The sequence below is a fragment of the Thunnus thynnus genome, chromosome 13 (assembly GCF_963924715.1).
Source record: "Thunnus thynnus chromosome 13, fThuThy2.1, whole genome shotgun sequence".
Classification (NCBI taxonomy): domain Eukaryota; kingdom Metazoa; phylum Chordata; class Actinopteri; order Scombriformes; family Scombridae; genus Thunnus; species Thunnus thynnus.
Window position 1 is genome coordinate 24917424 of NC_089529.1, and position 22805 is coordinate 24940228.

The following is a 22805-nucleotide window of genomic DNA, read 5'->3' on the forward strand; positions in this document are numbered from 1 at the left end:
GTGTAGACTCTGATTATTTGAATCTACAAAAATCCCTCATGAGCCATACATTTTGCTAAAACTCACCTCTGGCGTGGCAGAAAACTAATTGAGTGAATGACGAAAAGGCATCAAGATGGAGAGGGAGCGGGGGGAAAAGAAAGGGAAAAGGGCGAGTGTTTTGTCCAGCCGGGTAGCAGTCTGGCATTAATTATCCCGGCTAGCAGGAGTTCATTAACTTCGCCTCTGGCCGGGGGTGAATCCTATTCATTAGCCCACTGCTCACTGTGACATTATGGCTCTCTACGGAGACTGCTGCACTCTATCCCCCTGTTCCTCTTTGACAAGCTGCCCAAAGTAACACACACATAAACAGAAACAATCGAGGTATGTGATAAACTCACTAACAGACTTGCTGCTGTCTGCTCAAAGCTGCCAAGGATATGAACATTGACAGGAGAAATGAGGGATGGTTTTGGATTTATTCGTTCCATGGAATTTATGAAAAGTCAAATGACAGCAGCTAGATCTAATTTAATGTTTTCACAATGATTGAAGAAATATGATGATTTAAGGCTTGTTATATGTTCTCCAAATTGACTTAGATCTCAATCTTATCTGTGCTTGTTGAATGTTACTAGGTAGCTAGCTAAGTATGTAGCAAATTGACATCCCCATCTGTAATCCTGCCTACAAAGCCCTGACTGGTTTATTGTTTCTTCCAACTAGGAAAGCAACCGTAAATGAGATCAACACCAGGGGTTTAGATACTACTTCAGACTCCATATAAACATTAAATCCATCCGTTGCACAAAGCTGTCTAGTTCTTGACTATCTTAAAGGATAAGGCTGCTATTTTCTATAGTTTTCTTATTGTCAACAACAAATCAATCTTATTTACATATATCTTATTCCTCTGTCCTGTAGACCTCTGTTGTCCAAAAACTATTAAAAACATGTCAGTGAGTCCCACAGCTGCACTGGGTGCTTCGCCCCAAAGACAATGGTGACAGTAGTTTGTTTAGAAATGGCTCCAAAGACTAATAACAGCGATCACATTTTCAGTCTAGGCTACATATCACAACCTCTTGACTTTGTACTACATCATTCATTTCTCAGAGAACTTCAGTACAAGGTCAAGAGGTTGTGATACATAGCACAACAAGCTAGCGAATCACTGTAAACTGAACTGTGTTCCTGCACATGCTCAGTGGCGTCTGCCTTACACAGAACTGCTCTCTGGAGACTGAAACCGTGATCATTGATTAGTCTTTGGAATTGTTTCTAAACAAAATAATGTGACCAAACTCTTCATGGTGAAGGAACATGTCACCCAGTGCAATGGTGTGGCTCATTGAAATGCCAGGTTTGAACACAATCTGTGTGCATGACCACATGCTTGAGAAAAAGACTCCCAACAAGTTGATAGGTTTGTTAATTCCACCTCTTAGGCTACAGTTAGTTACAGACCCTCTCCTCACCTCAGGAGACTCTTGAGGGACCAGATCATGTAACTGACGCAGGAAGTTTAGCTACTACTAGCGATAGCAAGCATCTCCACTGTGATTATCTTGTAATTGTCCGCCTAGCTAGCAAGGCTACCGAAAAGTAGCCTTTGTATGCCTTTAGCTATCACATATCTAAATGAGATAACAAGAACGCTCATTAATACCACTTTTAAATGCGTACACCCCTGATCAGATGTCAATATCCAAATAACATGTCCAGACACAGATCAAATGTTTATACCAGGTGTAAATGGGGTCTACTGCTGTATCTTCACAACTCTCCTTGTCATGACAAAGCTTGCTATCATTCACAGCTAAGTAATATCTCATTAGTTCACTCCCTGTTGATTCCTGGACCTTTTAAACATGATTGGCATTGCATTCATCATTGCAAAGCGAGTAAACATGTCAGAAGAAGGCCCAACTCACCGGTTGTGTTAATATATTAGAAGAAAGAAAGGCTAACTGTGACTCAGGCTGTGGACAAACTTGGTGGGGAGCAGAGTAATTTAGTCTGAGTAGATTTCCAGGAGAGAGAGCAATTTATCAAGAAATGGAGTGGGGATGAACACACACACACACACAGACACACACACACACACACACACACACACACATACACACACATAATGTCATGTAATATCACCCCTTGGTGTAAACTTTTAATTTGAACCACCCCAATCCATCAGACACACATACTACACTCTGCTTGACTCACACCATTTCCACTCCACTGCATCAGGTTTTTAAAATAGAAATCTTTGTGCAACACACAGATTTGCTCGGGGCAAGAGGTTTGCTGACCACCGTGGCGTGATGCCTTCTTGCCCCAGTGCCATTTACAATCTGCGTGGCTGAAAAAAATGTAAAGTGGGTCAGTCTGTCACATCACTGCATATGACAGCGGTGGATGGAGCCGAGCAAATCGCTGCTGCTGCTGATGATGATGATGTCGATGCCTGTTCCTTGTATTTACATGCTCATGATTGTGTTTTGTCACAATATGCTATTTTTTAGTTTCCGCACCAAGCCAGTGTTTTCTGTATATTTCTGTCTCAGTGTGCTCTGCTGCTGTTGTTCTGCATACCGTGCAAACATGCTGCTGTATATTCATAGACTTTTCATCTTATCTGGCACTGTCCTTACTTATATTCTCTTTCTTTGTATCCCATTTGTTTTTTTAGATGTTACACCCCAGAGGGCTCATTAAAGGGTAAAGATGGTGATTTTCTATATTTTTCATATTGTCAACAAATCTCATGTGTAGAGCCAAACCGACAATGAACTGATCTACCTACAAGTATCGTCTGTGTATACAAAACCAGATATATTTTATTCCTCTTAGACCTCCGCTGTTGTTCAAAAACTATTAAAAACATATCAATGAGCCACAGTGCTGCACTGGATGACATGTTCATTCACACCAAAAGGTTACAGTATTTTGATTAGAAACGGCTTGAAAGACTAATAACAGAGATCATATTTTCAGCCTCATAAGATTTGTTGACAATAAGAAAAATATAGAAAATCACGAGCCCTATCCTTTAAAGGTTTTGCATGTTTTAGACCATCGACTACACATAGCATGAAATTTACATGACTGCACCCTTTTCTTCAAACACAAGCCATCAGTTTAAGATTTAAGATTTCCCACCATCCAGGTAGCTGTTGGTTTCTGTGTATGTCATTTATATTTGAAAATCCATATTGCTGTAACTAAATTCACTTTATCCTTTTCACAATGTCTGTTTTTGCTTCATATGTGTTTTTGGATATGATTATCATCCAACCCTCTGAATCGACCACCAAGGGGTTTTCAGAAGGGTTCCTGCTATACCCAATCACAATAAGATAAACATTGTGTTACATTGCTGATCTTATTCCTGTTTTTGACATGATGTACCTTTGGAGGGGCATCCGAGCCTGGGTACTCCCTCTGATCCAGCTTGTTCCAGCGCTGCATCAGTTTGATGACCATGGGGTTGCTGAAGTCGACCAGCTGGAAGCCTGTCACATTGGCTCCACCATGCATGAAGCGCTCCAGGTTGATGTCCTTGAAACCCTTGAGGGGCAACAAGCAGAGAAAGTGGTCTTAGACTGAGTCTAGCAATGGAAGAAAGAAACCAGTTAGTGACAGCAAGAACATTGAAGGCAGAGGTATTCCTTTAAGTGTAATAGGTAAGGAGGACTTTTTTTAGCCAGGACGCTCACAGCTGGCTAGCACTGAACTGTGATTGATTTACTCTATATACATGAGGTGAATAAGAGCAGCTGAAGAATGGGTATAAATTCTCTTTAGCCCTTAATCAGGACCATCACACTATATATCACGTTCCTGTTTACTCCAGTTGGTGAACTTGGGTAAAATGCTGCAGACTGAGACTGGTGCAGGTTCTGCTGCTTTACACAGTGTAGGATAAATAAAGTAGGTAAAGGTTGGTATGCACAGTAAAGCTTTCTCCTTTCTTTCATTATCTGGGAATTATTATTATTATTTGGGTCATTATCGATTAATCTGACAATTGTTTTTTTGACCTATGAAAAATCACAATAAAAATGTTCATCACAATATTAAAAGAGCCAAAAGTGACATATTCAAATTGCAGTTTGACCAGCCAATTATGCAAAATCCAAGAGATGTTCAGTTTACTGTGATTTAAGACAAAGAAAAGTAGCAAATCATCACATTTGAGAGAGTGGAAACAACACATTGTCATTTCTGCCTGAAAAATAGGTTACGTTAATCAATTGCTAGTATAGTTATATTTATTAGTATACTATAATAAAGTTTTATTTTCTTGCAGATCGACAAATTGATTAATGAATTATTATTATTATTATTATTATTATTATTATTATTATTATTATTATTATTATTATTATTCCTTTGTTTTTACATCATCACATGTACATACTTCAGGCTTTTCTTTATGGGTAATCTCATGAGTGATGTCTAGCAAAGTCTGCACCCCAAATGGATTCTCTGAAGGTCAGAGGAAAGTGTCTGAACCCCCTTGTGGACTAGATAAATGATTTGGACAGCCCTCTGCACTTGTGGACTTGCCATTGACACGCCTGTTAAATCTGCAAGTGCAAGGAAGTCTGGACATTTGGACTCATTCTTAGTCATAAATTTATGAATGCCTCATTGGCTGACATGTTCAGATGTCCATACCGTAGATTCAGATGGTTTTCAAAGTAATTCATTTTCTTCCATAAAGGGATGCCAGTTTCAGTAGGTTGGTCCATCACTTTGTGATCCTGTATCAGTGAACTCATCTCATCTGCTTTTATAGCCAGCCATTTAAAGATACTGGGATACAGTCTACCCATCAATATCACACACAGTTTTAAAAAATGGACTGAAATTACGGTACAGCGGTATTAAGCAGATATGCAAGAGAAAGATGGGGTGAAACAGATATAACAAGAGGAAAAAGTAAACAAATAGAAAGCAAAGACAGAGTGTTTTTCATCTCACCAGGTTGGCCATGATGTAATGGTAGCCTTTGACGTGTTTTCCGACACTGACGATCTGCAAGGAGGCGGAACAGAGCTCAACGTTAATGTGATTGGATTACAGCATAGCATATATTAATTACTTTATATGATGTATATGACAGGCAAGTGTGCGTGTCTTGACACAATGGGACCGTCGGGTTTAATCCGTAGAAGATCGGACGTCTGAACAAATGAGCAGGCAGTCATGTCAGTATCTCACCACGGAAGTAAACACTTCATGCTTTCAAAGACATATCAATGCTTCTAGACACCCTTACACAACACACACACACACACACACCACAGAGCTGCATCTTAGTGATAAAAACTGATTTTGAAAGCAGACATCTGCTGGGAAATCCCACTGGACAACCAGTTAATAAGGGTGTGAATTTAGCTGAAAAAATATGCTTTGAATAATTTCCTGATAGCTTTGATGCTGACAAGACCTGAGCACAAGGTTATGAAAAATCTGCAGTTTGTAAGATTAATATATGAAAATACATCCAATATATCAATATGACTATCAACATGGAGCTATTGCAGAGATTAGCATCCAATCCACACTTCCGAGATGTTGGAAATAAGTCAATTTGCTTGTATTAATGGGTCAGTTCACCCAGTAGGGACTATTTCTTCAGTAGAAAGTAGTTTCAATCACAACTCTTCACAGTGATGCTGTGGATAAGTAACAAAGACACTATATTTTAAATTCCGTTGCTGGGTATGGATTCTTAAAACTGAAACTGAAAATAAAAATACAAGTTTTATGAGAATCCTTAAAAGAGATGTTTCCTCAAAGGAAGGCATTTTCAATTTTTTTGACTGTTCTACTAGAAAAATAACAGGGTTGATAGTTTGAGAAACATCAGCATAATGTGTTGAGTCTATACTGTATGTTTTATGGTTATTAAAGTCAAGTAAAATTCAATAAAGGTGATAGTCAATATATTAGACTGTTGAATTTCATGATTGATCAATCAGAATCAGGAAGTATTAAACTACTACTTTAAATTTCAAGGACTGCCTTTTTTCACCTATGTAACATTGCAAAAATCAGGCACATCTTGTCTCAAAAAGATGCAGAAAAACTAGTCCAAACATTTGCTACTTCTAGGCTGGATTATTGTGATTTCTTTTTATCAAGCTGCCCTAACAAGTCTCTAAAGACTCTCCAGCTGGTTCAGAATGCAGCTGCACGTGTTCTGACAAAAACTATTTCTCCCATATTAGCTTCTCTGCACTGGCTCCCTGTAAAATCCAGAATATGATTTAAAATCTTTCTCCTCACCTATAAAGCCCTTAATGGTCAGGCACCATCATATCTTAAAGAGCTCATAGTACCCTGTTACCCCACTAGAACACTGTGCTCCCAGCATGCATGCTTACTTGTGGTTCCTACAGTCGCCAAAAGTTGAACAGGAGTCAGAGCCTTCAGCTATCAGACTTCTCTCCTGTGGAACCATCTTCTAGTTTTGGTCCAAGAGGCAGACACCCTCTCTGCATTTAAGAGTAGGCTTAAAACTTTCCTTTTTGTTAAAGTTTATAGTTAGGGCCAGCCAGGCTCGCCTTGAACCATCCCGTAATTATGCTGCTATAGGCCTAGACTGCTGGGGGACTTCCCATGATGCACTGAGCTCCTCTCTTCTCCTTTCCTTCTCCATCTGCACACATTCATGTCCCATTAATGCATGCTACTTACTTGGCATCTTCTATTTTTATTATTGTTGTTATTGTTTTTATTGTTGTTGCTGTGCTTCTCTGTGTCTCTCTCTCTCCCCTCTTTCCCTCCTTCTCTCTCAACCCAACCGGTCAAAGCAGATGGCCGCCCACTTAGAGCCCGGTTCTGCTCAAGGTTTCTTTCATTAAAGGGGAGTTTTTCCTTGCCACTGTTGCCAAGTGCTTGCTACTGGGGGAATGTTGGGCCTCTGTAAATTAAAGAGTACGGTCTAGACCTGCTTGATGTGAAAAGTGCCCTGAGATAACTTCTGTTGGGATTTGGTGCCATATAAATAAAATAAATTGACTTGACTGCTAAAAAGGGACAAATTAAAATTCATGGATGGTTTCTGACTGTGACATGGAACTTGTGGGTGATTGAATGAGTGATTTAGAGTTAGACCTTCAGCTCAGGGCACTGTGTAGTACTGAAAACAAGGGCCAAAATGGTTGCTTTTCTCACAAGGCTAGGTGAATACAGTAATTAACTTGATAAACCCCCACAGTTAATATGAGAATTGCACAATAGTGAAACATTGTCGTTAGCGGAGACGAGGCCTTGTCACTCCTGAGTTAGTAAAAAGAGTCGTTCGCTTCAAATAATTCATTCATGATTCGCACATCACTAAAATTCAACCACATGAGCCCTTTTCAGACATGGAATGTGTGACAATAACAATATCTTTATTTATCTGTGAGAGTGATGTTTTTTTTTACATAAATGTGACATTTTTATTCAGACATGACAGAAAAGCCACAAAGCTGCAGTATTCGCTCCCTGGTGCGAGAGGGAGAGGTGGCACTGCTGGAGAACAACTTTGAAAGTAAAGATATCAAGGAGAGAAGAGTGTTCTCAGTTCTCTCACAGGCTGCATCAGTGATGGATTTTAAAACGAATGTTGTTGGGTTTTTGGGACCCCCTCTTTTTCTAACAGTGAGACTAAAATATCTTCTCATGAATTTTATCATTTATCATTTTTGCTGCCTGGTTTTACAAAATACGACAGTGTACAAGCAAAGAATGATGACACGTGAAGTTGGGACTTTTTTTTGACATGCTGCATAGAGGCTGCTGGATATTCATAGTTCTATGCATGCAGTTGGCATTAATGAAAACTGAATGTTTAGTGGTCAGATCATTAATGTGGTTGAACAAGAGTTTCATAAATATATTTCTATTCTAATTATATGTCTCTTTCTTTGTGTATTTTACCTCTGCTGTTGTGGTCTTTACATTAATGTGACATTCAGTTCAGACTTGAATCACTTTGGAAGCGTAATGGAAATGTTATAAGGTCAAATCTAATAAAAATACCCTTGTGGCTTTTATGTAAAAGCGATTTGAGTGCTTATTTGGACATGAGACTGACAAATAAAATTGCTGAAACATTTACGTAATGAGGTGCATGTCTGAAAGGAGCTTCACGCTAACTTTTTGGAGAAATTTCGTTAACTTTGACAGCTCTTGGGCTTTTGCAGCTATGGTACATTTTGTACAACTTTTAATTTAGCTGCCAGCAAAGTACATTTCCATCTGTAAATGAAAAAGCTTTGCATTCAGAGATAACATTTTCTGACATTCAAAGCAACATCTGGCTGTTTACAAGCCTTCTTATATACTGACCGTGCTGTTGAGAAGCAGCTAATGAGGCCCAATTATGTATTCAAATCCTTGTCTTGGATCAGGATAATTTGGCAAGATAATTATATATGAACAGGATGACAGTTAGAATGAATACAGGCTAAAATAGATGTTTGTATGTACTGTATTTGGCAGTAACTCTGACCACATAACAGTGCGTCATCCCACAAGCTCTAACTATGACAGAGTCCATCACATCTACTTGTGAGATGTTGTGTGCACTGGCATCAAGCAAGGATGTAGCGGGAAGTCTGCCTCTCTGTGGGACAAAGATACTTACACACACATACACACACATCTGCAAAGTAAATTGTTAGAACTATGACAGATGTCGGAGTGGAGATTTCCTGAATAATTGAACAATTACAGAGACACCAGTTGCCCCGGGGAAAGATGGAGGGATGAAGGCGTACATCATATTCTGAGTGTGTTTATGCCAACTAACACCACTGGAGATCGGAACAGACTGCTTTCAAGTTCAAAACTTTCTAATTAGCACAAACACACTAAAAAAAAACAGTGAAACAAACATTGAGTAACTGTGAACAGTATAAACTTTAGTTTTTGTGATACTGAAAGCAACTGTCAGTGCATTTTAGAGAAGGAGAGTGAAAATTCAATGATGTAGCTGATATTGCTGATCTTATGGTGCTCCTACAGTATAAAGAGTTTTAGATTGTAGATACACAGAAAGCAACACAATTAAAGAACAAGAGCTATTTTCCCATAGACAACCGTTATAAAAGAGACATCCGTCAATTGTTGACCGGACACCTCGAACTGTAACAAAGGTAAATTATTACTCTTTGCATTATGAGTTTTTAAAATATGAAAATGTAATATTTGTAAAACTTCAACAGAGTCTAGAAGAAAGTTTTTATGTGTCTAACATCCTCTCTGATCGATGTAAAGTCGATGGGACGGGCCCGTGCGCTCACACAAAACAGGAAGAGAGAACATTTTTTGGCATATGCTCTGGTTTCATTGTAATTAATGGCTGCCATTTTGGAGTCCAGTTGTTGTAATACATCGTTAAGACGTTTCCCAGTTTTTGGTAATAATTTTACCATTCACCATAATTTTTGCTCTCAAATAAGCTTACTGACCTGGAGGTTTGTTTACAATCTGTCTGACTGCTCGTGTTTCCTGCTCTGTTCGACATTTTTACGATGTCTCTGTGCTCACAGATCTCAGCAATTAACTTGTTGAGTACAATGTTACCATAACTGATAAGAATGAAGGCCCAGACTCTGAAAATAAGACTCTGAAAATAAGACCCAAGTTGTATTAAACATGAATTATACTTTAAAGGAAATCTACAATTCATTACAACGTGGGTCGACCGAATTCTAGCAATGTCTCCACATTCTGAGAGCTCATCTATTACCTCATTTAGTACAATGTTAATACTAATTTTCCAGAGCTATGAAAATAAACCCCGAGTTGTAATAATCAGTATTTTTCCTGTAATACCATCTTTGCGAGCCACACCGGAGATTTACAGTTCTCGCCGCATTTCTAAACAGTCTGAATCGTATGGAACAGACCATTTAACACCATTTAACACTAAGTAATGGATTTGCTTAGTTAGCATGTTAAAGAACAAACGAAGCCACAAAACAGCAGATCAGCCAATTAAATCTACTGTCACCTGACACATTTTTGAGTGTTTTGAAGCTTCACAAGATGAAATAAACATCAATACGAGAGTTGTGGTTAATATAACTTCAGAAGCTGGTGCGGATTTCAACTTTTGCAGCTGGCTGCGACACTCATCAGATGTATAAACAACGAACATGACTGACATCAATGCTTCTTTTGGAAAGGTAATGTAATGAGCGTCTAAATGCTGATATCATGGTGGCATCACCTGTTCCAGCATGTTCTGCAGTCTCTCAGCCTCGAGGTCGATGACAAACTTCTTCTCCTGTCGCCGGTCCAGATCTTCCAGCAGTCGCCGGTAGCTGGCATCATTGAAGTTTTCCACACAGATGGCGCTGACCTGCCAGTTGTTCTGTCCCGCCTTCTCCATGATGGCCTGCAGGATGGCGTATCCTGATACAGTCGGACACACAGGGCAAGACTCATTAGAGGTGGAAGGAAGCTTAATTTAGCACAACATGAGTATCATTTTATTTATTGAATCATAATGAATAATAATGTCCTATTCATGTGCTGTACATTGTTGTAGGCAGAGGTGAGCTCAGTGTCTTTGTTGACATAAACAAACAGCCAACAGGGCTAATTTTCAGATCAATATGGTGGACAATTAACTCCTTTTCTTTCATGACATTTTGTAATTGTACTATCTTGTACCATTCATTATTTCTGTTCAGAACAGCCCCTAGTATCCCTAGGTGTGTGTGCATATTGGATGTCATAATTTATGCTCTGTACCCTTTATGTAATGAGGCAATAGGTAACAGTGGTGGACGGGCATGTAGAGCATGTAACTTTATGCAGGAGGCTGGCGTTGGCATCATGTTACAGACCTGTTATTAATGTTCGCATTGTTGTTGTTGCAATTTTTCCCTAATTAGATTAGATTCAACTTTATTGTCACTGCACAAAGCACAAGTACTAAAACAATGAAATGCAGTTAGGCATCAAACCAGAAGTACAACATAGGGTAAAAAAAAGAAAAGTGCAACAATTACAAACATTATGTACAGAATATTGTGTGCTATAAATATGTAAATGCAAGAGGATCTAACTAAAAAGTGTATTAATAGTAATAGTTTATTTGCCATCACCACAATCATATAGATTATATAATATATGTATAATTACACATTATATAATATCTCAGATATTGTAGAAAAAAATGTTGACATGGAAAGTAAAAAACATTAGAATTGTCCAATTGTCCAAAAACATAAAATTGTCCGATATCAACATTCTTGCCCGGTAATCAGGTTTGTTGAGAAGGTTTTGTATTGAGTCTTGTTTCTTTTCTTGTCTGTTTTTATGACATGATGTATAATTATATAAAGTACTTCTCACAAAAACACACTCTGTGCCCTTGCGGTGTCACAAATGTGTTGAATGCATTTTCTTCTTCCTCATAAAACATTTGTAGTGCAGATTTTTTCATTAAAAAAACTTGGAACTTGCATTCTGCTAGTATGCAGTGATGTTTTTTGTGTGCCACTTGCATGTTTGTGAACATATACATGCGTCCTTGTGTTTGTAGAGTGTAAAACACAAACAAAATGAGGACTGCTCCATAGCACCTCTAGTGGTCAAAAACTCCACTGGGTACCTTTATCATTAACATTTTCATAATCTTGTAATTTAACTATTGCACATATTTTAATGGAAAAAAAAGTATCCCATGGTTGTCTAACACTGTATTTGATCCAGATTCAAACATTTTCTAACATTTTGTCTTATTGTCTATTAACCCTTTCATGCGTAGTGGTCACTACAGTGGACAGCTATTCAAAAGCCGTTTTCTTATATATGCATGGGTTTTGATGGTATAGTTGCACATCAGCCAACACAGTGGACTCATCCCATACACTGCCATCCATTGGCCAGCCTTTGTAAGTGCAACACAAATTTCTCAAAACCAGGATGGCCGCCGGCTGGCCGGAATCACTCAGCGGCTCAGGAATATCTTCCCAATCCTTCTATGGTAGTAGACCCTTCCAGGTAAATAAAATTTTGTAACATCAAGTAACAACTAAGGAGTAATACAATTGTTAAAATTTCCAAGTATTGATTTTATGTTGGGAGAAAATGACAATTAATCATCTATCCACTAAGTTGGACATCATGCATTGCTGACTATATTTCAACTACAATTATACTATTACTGCTACTCTTTTATTGTTGTTCTTGAAAATACTTCACCTGCAGTAACTTTTTTGGCTGTAAATAAATTGATGATTTATGTTATTAGAATTAACTTGCAGTTTTGAGGGGGCTAAGGATACTGAGGATGCTGAGGATGCTGAAGATAATGAGGGGGCTGAGGGGGTTGAGGATCTTGAGGATCTTGAGGATGCTGAGGAGGATAAGGGTGCTGAGGGAGCTGAGGATGCTGAGTGAATACCTGGCACCTCAAAAGAATGTCTGGATTAGAAAAGAAAGATCTTCTGCATTTCAAGTCATCTGAAGCTCATGTGCTAATAAATGCAGTAAGACAGAGGGGAGAGGCTGAGGAGTCAGGAACAAGGTTCAGTGTTTTGCATTGCATTGAACAGTATTAGAATATGTTAAAACATTAAACAACTTTGAAAATATATATTATTTTATAGTTTTCAAATAATGTATAATTCTATTCATTGGTTTGTTAAATAAAAATTTCTTCATTTGAAAACTCAAATGCATGCTGTCCACCTGAGTGGACATGTGAGAAACTCCTTGAAAAATGCATGTTTAAAAAAATATGAAGTTCAATTTTTTTTTTCAGACTGACTGAGATTATCATAATTCATGCATGAAAGGGTTAAAATAACAGTACTTATTCTCTGAATGCTTTTTCAGTTGTCAGTATTATACGTGTTGTTAATTGATGAAGCTGAGGCTGATACTGTATACTTCCTGGCTGAAATATGGCACATTGGACCATGTGAAGTAATAAAACATATTTCTCATAACTGCTGGGATTCAATAGCCAACTGGCTTTAGTTAACACATCCTCCCTGGCAAGATAACATGTCTAAAAGAAACTGCACTGAAGCAAACTCCTCTAAAGCTCTTATCCTTGTCCAACCAGATCCTGGCTTTTGGTCTAGTCAGGGAAATAGACTGGTCTACATGAGTTGGATGTAACACTAGACTCTAGGGGGGTTGGAGGGGCTCTTGCCGTCAGGTTTGTGTATAAAGAAGATGAGTGTCAGAGAGTAAACTAGGGAGCTGTGAGGGCGGCTGTTCTCCAGCAGGAACAGATGTCCCCCTTAAACGGCCCCTCCTGGTGGCCATCACAATCTGGCAACCCATCTCCCTTTGCTCCCAATTAGAGGATTAACCTGTGCTCTGGCAACCCGGCTCCCTCTCCACCTCCTCTATCCCCTCCCCGGCACCTTACTCCCCATTAGAAGGATGTCGGGGCCAAGAGAGACTGCTAGTTGAGTTGACACACATGCATCCACTCGAACATGCATGCATCATCTCAGAGTGTCCTCAGTCTCTCCAGAGAAGAACTGGTTCATGTCATTTTGTCTGGAAGTGTTGGGAAGCTGGACTCAAATAAAAACCGTTCATTTTCCCAATTATAACACAAGACAAATCAGCAGCAAATCAGTTTGTCATTACATGATTTTCAGCCCAATTAATACTTTATTATCTATAAATTGGCCACTGGCTACCTGTTCATTACAGGATTTACTTTATTGGCTTCGCTCCTGGTCTACAAAGCTCTGAATATCCAACACACTCCCAGTTTATCAACCTGGCAGGTTTGTTAAGTCACAGGACCCTCCGACAGTGCCATCAAAAATGTGTAGCTTGGAACATCCTACCTGCTGAATTGAGGTTTGTACTAACACTAAGCTGAAGACATTTTTATTTAGTTTAGCTTTTAATGTGCATGTGTGTATGGATGTTTATGTGTGTCTGTTGGTGTTCATGCATACCTGCTATCTGTCTTCAATAATGCTTCAACTTATTTCCTACTGTTCTTTCACTCTGTAAAGCAATTTGAATTGCTTTTGTATGATGTTGTGCAATACAAATAAACTATATTGGAGCCACAATAATAAAATTCATCACTAGCCTGCTGAAAACAAGTGTGACCAAAAGACTTCTATCCCACTTCAAACACCCAGAAAACCTGAGATTCCTCAAAGAGAATGGGACCACAGTTCTGTTTGAGGATCAATAAGACGTCACAACATGCCAGCAGGAGTTCAGAAACATTGTGGACATGCCAGAAAAATCCACTCAACTGGATGTGAAACCAACAGCCTGCAAGATAAAACAGCCAAAACCCACAAAGAGATATTTCACATAGTATTTCTCCCTCTGGAATACTAGTTTCTGAATAGTAGATCAGTAATTATATTGTCAATATTGTAATACTTTAATGTCTCTGGAACAACTTGTCTTAGAGGGTTTGACAAGAATCCACAACCACACCAGCGGCTCTGTAAGGCTGCCAGTGACCTCTACAACCTGCAAGACAAGCGTCGCGTGACAGACGGAGATAACCGAAGACTTTACTATGCTACTTTTTAGTAGCTTTGTTAGCTTGTTTACTTGTACTGTAAGAAGATAATCAGTAAATCAGTTGTCCTTAAAAAATGTGTAAAACTCAGCAGCAAAGGGGAAAAACATGATAAAGCTTTTTAATCAACATGCTGAATTTCTTTGTTCTTTCACCAAGCCCCCCAGCTGTGAAGTCAATTTGACATAGTGGCCAAACCGTCTAATTAAAACTTCCGGGTCCGTTGTGTGATGCACACTGGCCCAAAAAGCATTTTTCCTGCACGCAATCATTGGAAAAGGAGTGACTGTAAAATGGTGAATACAATTTTTTGAGCATCACAACCCGAAATGACTTGTTTCATTATCAGAATTTTATCCATTCAGTATAATAACATTTGGAAAGTCTAGAAGAACTGCTTGACTAAATCATTTTATCCCCATTAAAGCGAACGGAGAGCCAACCGGAAATGATCCAAAATACCCCTGAAACATATTTCATGAGAGCAAAAAAAGCCCTCGTAAAAAAAAAAAAAAAAGGCAATTTCCTACCCTGCACTGTACCTTCATGAATATTGATGTCAACATAACTTCTACTTCATTTTCAAAGATCAATCTAGTCTGAAACTCACAGCCCCTCATGGTCAGCCGACGGTAAACATACTGGCAGATCAGTCCCCTGGCGATAGTGCTAGCTCAGCTAACCCTGACATCGTGGTTCCCTCGATAGTCTCCCGAGCTTCAAGGTAAACTCTGATGTTAGCATACTGAACATGAAAAAGTCTTTTAGATACATCTTGTGACTGACACTGACATCCCTACAGCCACATTAGTAGCAACTAGGGATGTGCAGAGATCCCAGTACTTGTATTTGTATCTGTATTTGTTGAGGCAGCAGAATTATTTGTATCTGTATTTGTATTTGAGTAAAAGTGGAAAGAGGCTTAAAAATCCTGTTTTTGTTTTTATGACACTTTTAATTTTAGAAAATTAAAGTGTTACAATAAGTGTTCATGAATAAACTACCTTATAAAGGAGGTCCCCACATTGGGTCTTGAACTGGAGTCTCCCAGATCATAGACGACTGCGCTGATTACTGAGCTAAAACTTTGCTCATCACCTCATTGCAGACAGACCTCTACCTATTTATACACCCATAACACAGACACAGCAAACCGTAGGGAGGAACTTCAAAGGCAATTATTGCTTTGCACTTTTCATTTATTGCCTATTTTTTACAATCTAACTTTGTGGAAAGGAGAAGGGGAACAACAGGTTATGGAGAGTCCATTTGGAGCACTTTGCTTGTGTCAGTAGCTCAGCTTTATCTCTGGGGAACATCCCCAACAAATAATATTTAAAATATTTGTATGAAACAAATATTCATATAAAACCCACTATTTGAGCTTAATGTATTTCTATTCGGGCGCAGTAACTATCACCTCCATCTATTTAACAGACAAGCTTGTTATCCAACTTTTTTTTTACCTATTTCATTCATTTGTGTGAGTTACTCTCATTTTTAAATAGTTTCTTTTTTTCCACAAACAGAAAAAAATGATTTTAGCTCCATTCAAGACATTCAGAGTCTTCAGTGGTCTTGATACACTTTATTTCTTAATATTTATTTTCTGGTGTTTGTGTCTACCTGTCCAGGGACTGCAGAGGAATTCTAGCTGGTTTCTAAATCTGATACAAAGCGTCTCCTCTTACTGCTTTTTGTATATGGTCCCTTTGTGCAGACTTTGTGCAGACGTGGTTGAATGCAACTCCCTGTGGTAGCTGCAGCTACTTTGCTGTTATTGACTATATTGATTGGTAATTTATGTCATTACAGAGGTGTGCGCCTATGCTTTGGTGTGGTGTAGAGTCAATCTCTTTTAGGGTAAAGGTGTCTGGCAGCATGGTGAATTTGCTTACTGCAATGAATAATTCAAATGAAGTGGTAGACCTACCCTTTGTGTTTTAAACTCAAAATGTGTATTTTATATCTTGTATGCTGCCATTGCATGAATACATACATTTAATGCTCTGTTTTGGAGGTTTTACAGTGGTGTTAAAGTAGAGTATGACAATGCAGTACTATTCAGAAAATCACTGCAATTATGGTTACGTATCATTACATGATGTTCAACTTAAGTATAATTCATAACTTATGATCTTTAAGTAATATTAGAACCACAATTTAAAATGCATCAGCTAAGACTAGCCGGTTTATCCTGTTAAGAAAACAAAAATTTCTTCAAAACATCAAATACTCCAAAAAAAAAAACTGCAATTGCACACCAGGTATAATCTGTCAGAATTGCTTGTCAGGTGGTCGAATTGCTTCTGAAACCTATAAACTCTTGTAAAAAGGCAACAAAGATGATTTCCAATAATCAGTTCCTACTGAAATGTGTCCAATGTAATATAAAAAACAGTATAAAAAACGTAAAAAACATGGCCAGTGTGGTCTACTGTATTTGATGGCAGCTCATGTAGCGAACAGTCACGCGGCAGTAAAAAATGCTAACAGATTAGCTTGCTAGTAGTTATACTAGTTCAGCTAACCCCGTCAGTCACATGACCCCTGCCTTTAAGGTTCCTCCAGAGTCTTTGAAGACATAAAAATTAAAAATGGATGACAAAAACTAGACTAAACTTCAAAGTTTTTTGACAAAACAATCCTGACTGAAGGTCAACTTCCAGTTTTCAACCATGTTGCGCTGTCAGTTATCACTGAGATGGATCTGTTGACATGTATGCTAACAAATTGTTATGTTTTCATCATTAGCACTTTAAGGACTTCAGTCAGACTAATAAGTCTTGAGTTTTTAACTAAATTTAGACAAAAACTAACAAAAAAACTAATATTTTTTGTCAAATCAAAATCAGGCGCCAGGTTCACACTGCTATCACTACACCACCAGGTACAAATCAGCAGCCGGAAGGAGTTGCTTGTACAGTATGTAACAATATGATATCCCATGATGTCCTCTTGTGCCACATGGCGTACACAGAGCATGGACAGAAAAACGCTGCTGTGGCCGAGGCAAGCAAAGCGTGCAAAGGGCCAGCTGATTACCAGCTGATAAATGTGTAGCCCTGGGGCTGTATGTGGAGCAGCAGCCAGCCGCAATCAGCGTCAGCGTCAAAGACACAGCCACAGGCTAGTGTGCTGACTGATGCTAAAGCATGCTGTGCTGACTGGAGCAGAGCTGGACACTAGATGGAAGCAGCTGCAGCATGTAGAGTGGAGAGTGAGTGCACATCTGGGCTATGTGTGCGATTTCTGCCTCTTTCCCTCCCTGTTGTCCCGTCTTTACTCCGGTGTGATGCACACTGTCGCCGTCTGTCTACTGAGCCACCATCCTTCCCTTCCTTCCTCATTGAGTCAGTCCTCTGCCTTCACCTCTTCCTCTCCAGAGAGTATATACAGAGGCTTATGCTTTTTAAAAAGAGCCATTCATCATGGCCTGAACACACTGCTGCTGCCAGTCTATCTGCTGGAGAACTATCACCTTTTTTCTGCTCTCTGCTTTTCCTTTCATACCACGTTTCCTTTTCGACTCTTCTCCTCACCTCATCTTATCTCTTCTCTCTCTCTCATTTTTCATGTTCTCATTTCCTCTACTCTCGTCTCCTTGTTTTCCCTCCTTTCTCTTCTCTTCTCTCGTTTTTCTCTCCTATCCTTTTGTTTCCCTTTCCCTCTTCTCATTTTTTATGTTCATTTCCTCTCCTCTCGTTTTCTCTCCTATCCTCTTGTTTCCTGTCTCTTCCTTTTCTGTCGTCTCATTTTCTCTCCTCTCCTCTTTTTATCTTCCAATTATTTTCTCCTCTCTCCCTTTCATCTCCTCTCCTCTCTTCTCATTTGCTCTCTTATCCTCTTGTTACCTCTACTCTTCTCTTTTTTCATGTTCTCATTTCCTCTGCTGTGGTTTTCTCTCTTAACCTCTTGTTTCCTGTCTTTTTTCCTTTTTTGTTGTCACCTCTTTTCTCAATTGTTTTCTCTTCTTTCATCTCCTCTGATCTAATTTTCTCTCCTATTGACTTGTTTCCTCTCCTCATTTTTCGTGTTTTCATTTCTTCTCCCTTTCTTTCCTTTCCTGTCCTCTCATTTTATCTTCTATTCTTTCGTTTTCTCTCATCTCCTTGTTTCCTCTCTTCTCCTTCTCTTCCCTCTCATTTTCCCTCCTCTCCTCTTTTCTCCTCTCCAACTGTTTTGTCTCCTCTCCTTTTTATCTCCTCTCATTTCCATTCCTCTTCACTTAGTTCCTCTCTTCTTTTCCTCCCAATTTTTCCCCAAAACATTTCCCATTTTCTTTTCTTTTTTTTTTTTTAAATAATTTTTAATCATATTACCATTTATAATTTGTTTTCTTGTGTGAGTGTGTGTTTATGTATGGAAATTCTAGGAAAGCTAATCGGATCCACCACAACACACAAACACACACAGTGCTCCAGTATCCAGTCCCTTGTGTCTCTGTTGCTGTGATGCAGGGAGTCAGACAGGCACTCATTGACTGAGCTCAGCCATGCGTGGGCTGATTCTACATTATAGTCAATACTGGATGAATGCCTGGTCCTGTGTGTGAAAAAAAATCCTCAGGCCAAAGTGCTGCAGCCTGCAACCAAAAGCCTTATGAAAAGCACACACATGCACATACAGAACACTAATACATACGCACACATTCATACCCACTAACAAAGACAGAAGACTACATGGCATATTTAAGGTATTCAAATATGCAACGCTGCCTCTTAAGGAGATCACACTCTTACTCACGTTACTACTTCATGGATGAAGTGTGTGCAGTAAAGAAACTTTAAAAGAAAAATGTAAAATAGTGATCCTCAATTTACACTATGCTTTTCTAGCCTATTGCAGAAAGAATGCCTCGTCGTTTTTTTTTAGGATGGTACAAAATGCTTGTGCAGAGATTTACTTCCATGCTTTGCCTGGCAGCAAAACGGATTTAAACTGATCAGCTAAAGCTGGTAGGAGCAATGAATGTAAAAGAAAACTGAAGGAAGAACATAGGGGCTTTATGACCTGTTAGAAAAAAAGACACGAATAAAGAAAAAAGACAAATTATGGAGAAAGATGAGAAAAAAGTGGACAAATAATTGAGATAAATGAACAATAACTCACTGTAAATATTTAATTATAATACAACTGAAAATGATTGCCTTCAAATGCTACTCGAGCCCTTTTTAAGAGGCGTTTAATTTGTGAAATGGATAAACCCCTGATTAGGGTTTAAATCATTTTCAGTGCCACATTTCAATCAGCCATAGCTTGTAATAGTAACCACAGAGAGCCAGTCATGTTTTTCACATCCTCTATGTTTTATCAACTATGTCATATCATTGACAGCCAGTGTTTCCCACTGTTAAGATGACAGTAACATCAACAGAATGGCTGAACCCAAACATCAGTCAGCTGAAATAAGTTGCTGTCTGCTTCCTGATTTCAGCACCATGGACAGAGCTCTCAGTAGGGCTGTCACTTTTTCAAAAAATCAAGTTTGAATGAAACCGTACTTCACTTTGACATGCAACCCACGTAGCCTACTCCAAAATACGTTGTTGTGGTTACACCTGATATCATTACTTTGAGGAGTAGGGATGAGACGTTAAAACTTCTGGTTGTTAATTGACCACAAATCGTTCTCTGCCTGTAGTTCAGTCAGATAAAACTTTACTCTCTAATATCTCTAATGTCCAAACAGTTTGAGAGAAGGGCTGGGATTGACCTCCTATTCTGGAAATACAGATTGTTTATATTCTTACTGTCTTATATTCTTCATAGCCAAATAATTCAAACAGCAAAAAAAGGAGAGATGCTCCTTGACTGCAATTTCTGCTCTCTGTGAGGCACAACCTGTTGCACTTAAACACTGACAATCTTGAATTTCAATAGATCATCATATACCAAATAACACTTTTCTCCTACATTTAAACAGTGGTTCAAATTTTAAAATAAAGTGACAGTCCTATAGTAGCTCATTAACAGGAGTATAGTATAAAGGGCAACACACACTGACAGTGTTTTTAAAGCGATTCTGCAGTATTTTTTATGTGCATCAGTCATCTGTCTATTGGGAACAGATATGCTTGCATTTGTACAAATATATCCATATGCATTAACACTGACAGACTTGCATGTGTCACATATCAACACCTTTTTTTTTTTTTTTTTTTAATTTTTCAATTCTCTTGCTCCTGATTTCTACATGTTGTGAAATAAATATCTACAATGATAGATCAAGAAGATCCATAGTTTCAGGGCAAAGATTGTTAATTCTGAATTATTTTTACACCATTACTGGTTCAAATGTTCAAAGTATTTTTACACCATTACTGGATGTTTTGAGAAAATGTTCCAGCCAAAAGCATACAATGTCAAACTCCTTTCCTGGATAATCTTTATCTCTTTTAACTCGCTTTTATTTGACACCAAATAACATCTTGTGGAGAAAAAAAACTGTATACATTAAAAAAAGATACATTCATTTTAGTATTACAAAACTGGCAAAAACACAAATGATCACACAGCTACAGCTAGGAAAGAAATGCGGAAGTGAATAACAGTTTTTCCCATCTCTCCTTTTCTTGCGTTTTGCTAGCAGTCATTGCAGCATGAATTTGATTAGTTTACCAGGAACCACAGAAAGGGTCCTGAAATATCACGCACCATAAGATCATCTGTATTCCTGTCACATACTAATGCTGATCTTGAATCAGTTGCAATGCCCGATTGAGGCAAAAAACAAAGTGGTAGTATTTGTTTTAATCCCCAGTGTGGGGCAGAGCAGTCCTACAGCTAGGAATCATTGTTGTGTTTTTGGAGAACACTTGATCAGATACTAGTAGGTTTTGTTGAGAAGGGCCGAGGCTTTTTACCCAGTCAAGCGTGCACGATCTGAGATAAGAGAAAAAAAAAAAAGATTCAGGGAATGAGTTGTTCTAAAGGGAGGCCATCCTGATACTGTTCTCACTCTGCAGCCCTTATATAGCCAATCTGCTCAAAAACATTCACTGCAGTCCCGACAGCAGCAAAGAGAAAGAATGAAAACCCCTGACTACCTTCTGGAAAATGTATGAAAGCGAGATGTGGAGATGTGATCCAAGCAGTAGCCCATATCCATTCTGTCTTGTAATGGCAATGTGACCCGGGGGTGGAGGGGTGTGGGTGGGGGTGTGGGTGTAATACATTTTATTTGCAGGAATTCAAAATGTCCCTAGGGTGAATAAGTACAAACCTAGTGACTCTGTGAGTGTGTATGTGGTGAGAGAAAGGCAAAGGCTGGGGTGGTTGACAGAAAAAAAAAAAATAGAAGAGAAAAAGAAAAGAGAAAGAGGGAAAGGGACAAAAAAGAACGAGAGTGAGAAAACCACAAGGTGAATACACAGTCCTCGTCCTCAGGTGGGGACAGTGAGAGACAAAGAGAGAAAGACTATCCACATCCATATAACACTTCTAACAGCAGCTGCACTGCAATATTGATTGCTTGCTGGCCCCAAGACGTGTTGTGGACAGAAAAAAAACTGCCATTATTTTAGAGGTACATCCATTCACACCTCTGTGTTTGCTGTGTGGGGTGCATGAGATCAAAGACACAATAGATATAACCAAGAACTAGGAAAAACCTTCCTGATAAAGAGTCTGCTGAGAAGATTTCAACATTTATTACAATAAAATTGAATTATTTTGGAATAAATGTGCCTTTTTAGCAGGGTTAAATTATTTTTTGAGAGCTGGGGAGAGCTCCTGCAAATAAAATGTATTACAAAAATCACAGATGTACATATTAGAACAAGGATCATCATTGCCTTTCAAAATGATGCAGACACTTTGTATGCCCAATCATCTATCTGCCCCAAGTAGGGCTGGGCGATATGGTAAAAAAATATTTTTTTCATTTTATAAATTATTTTATTATACATTATAAATTGAGAGAATATTTCCCCTGAGCTTTGAGATTCCCTTAAAATCATCATCTATCAGTAGATTTAGAGCAACAATCTTCCGGTTTGTTAGTATAAATCCTGCAGCAGTGCATCTCCAGTCAGTTACTGCATGTATCTGCATGGTGTCTTTTACCATTTAAAAAGTGCAACAGTATGTGTGATGTGTCTCTTAATAATGGAAAAAAAACAGATGTTATATAACGCTGTTTCTGTGAGAGCCTCGCTGTGTGTTCCGGGGGATGAGTCTAATTGCTGGTGTATGAGAGTCCATTGCGCTCTATCGTGTTTTATTGGAGTGTGATTCTTCAGGTGATGACCTATAGGTTTATGGTATTTTCTGTCACAACTTC

At 38.7% G+C, this 22805-nt stretch overlaps 1 protein-coding gene across 2 annotated transcripts in view; it reads right to left on the reverse strand.

Moving 5' to 3' along the window:
- The window catches only part of LOC137196011 (glutamate receptor 4), a 140248-nt gene that overhangs the window by 51044 nt on the left and 66399 nt on the right, over window positions 1-22805 (reverse strand). For both annotated transcript variants that reach the window (XM_067608781.1, XM_067608780.1), the window contains exons 4-6: window positions 10220-10404; window positions 4969-5022; window positions 3391-3549 (exon numbers count right to left, since the gene is read on the reverse strand). In XM_067608781.1, coding sequence (XP_067464882.1) covers window positions 3391-3549; window positions 4969-5022; window positions 10220-10404 — 398 coding nt within the window. The remainder of the gene's footprint in view (window positions 1-3390; window positions 3550-4968; window positions 5023-10219; window positions 10405-22805) is intronic.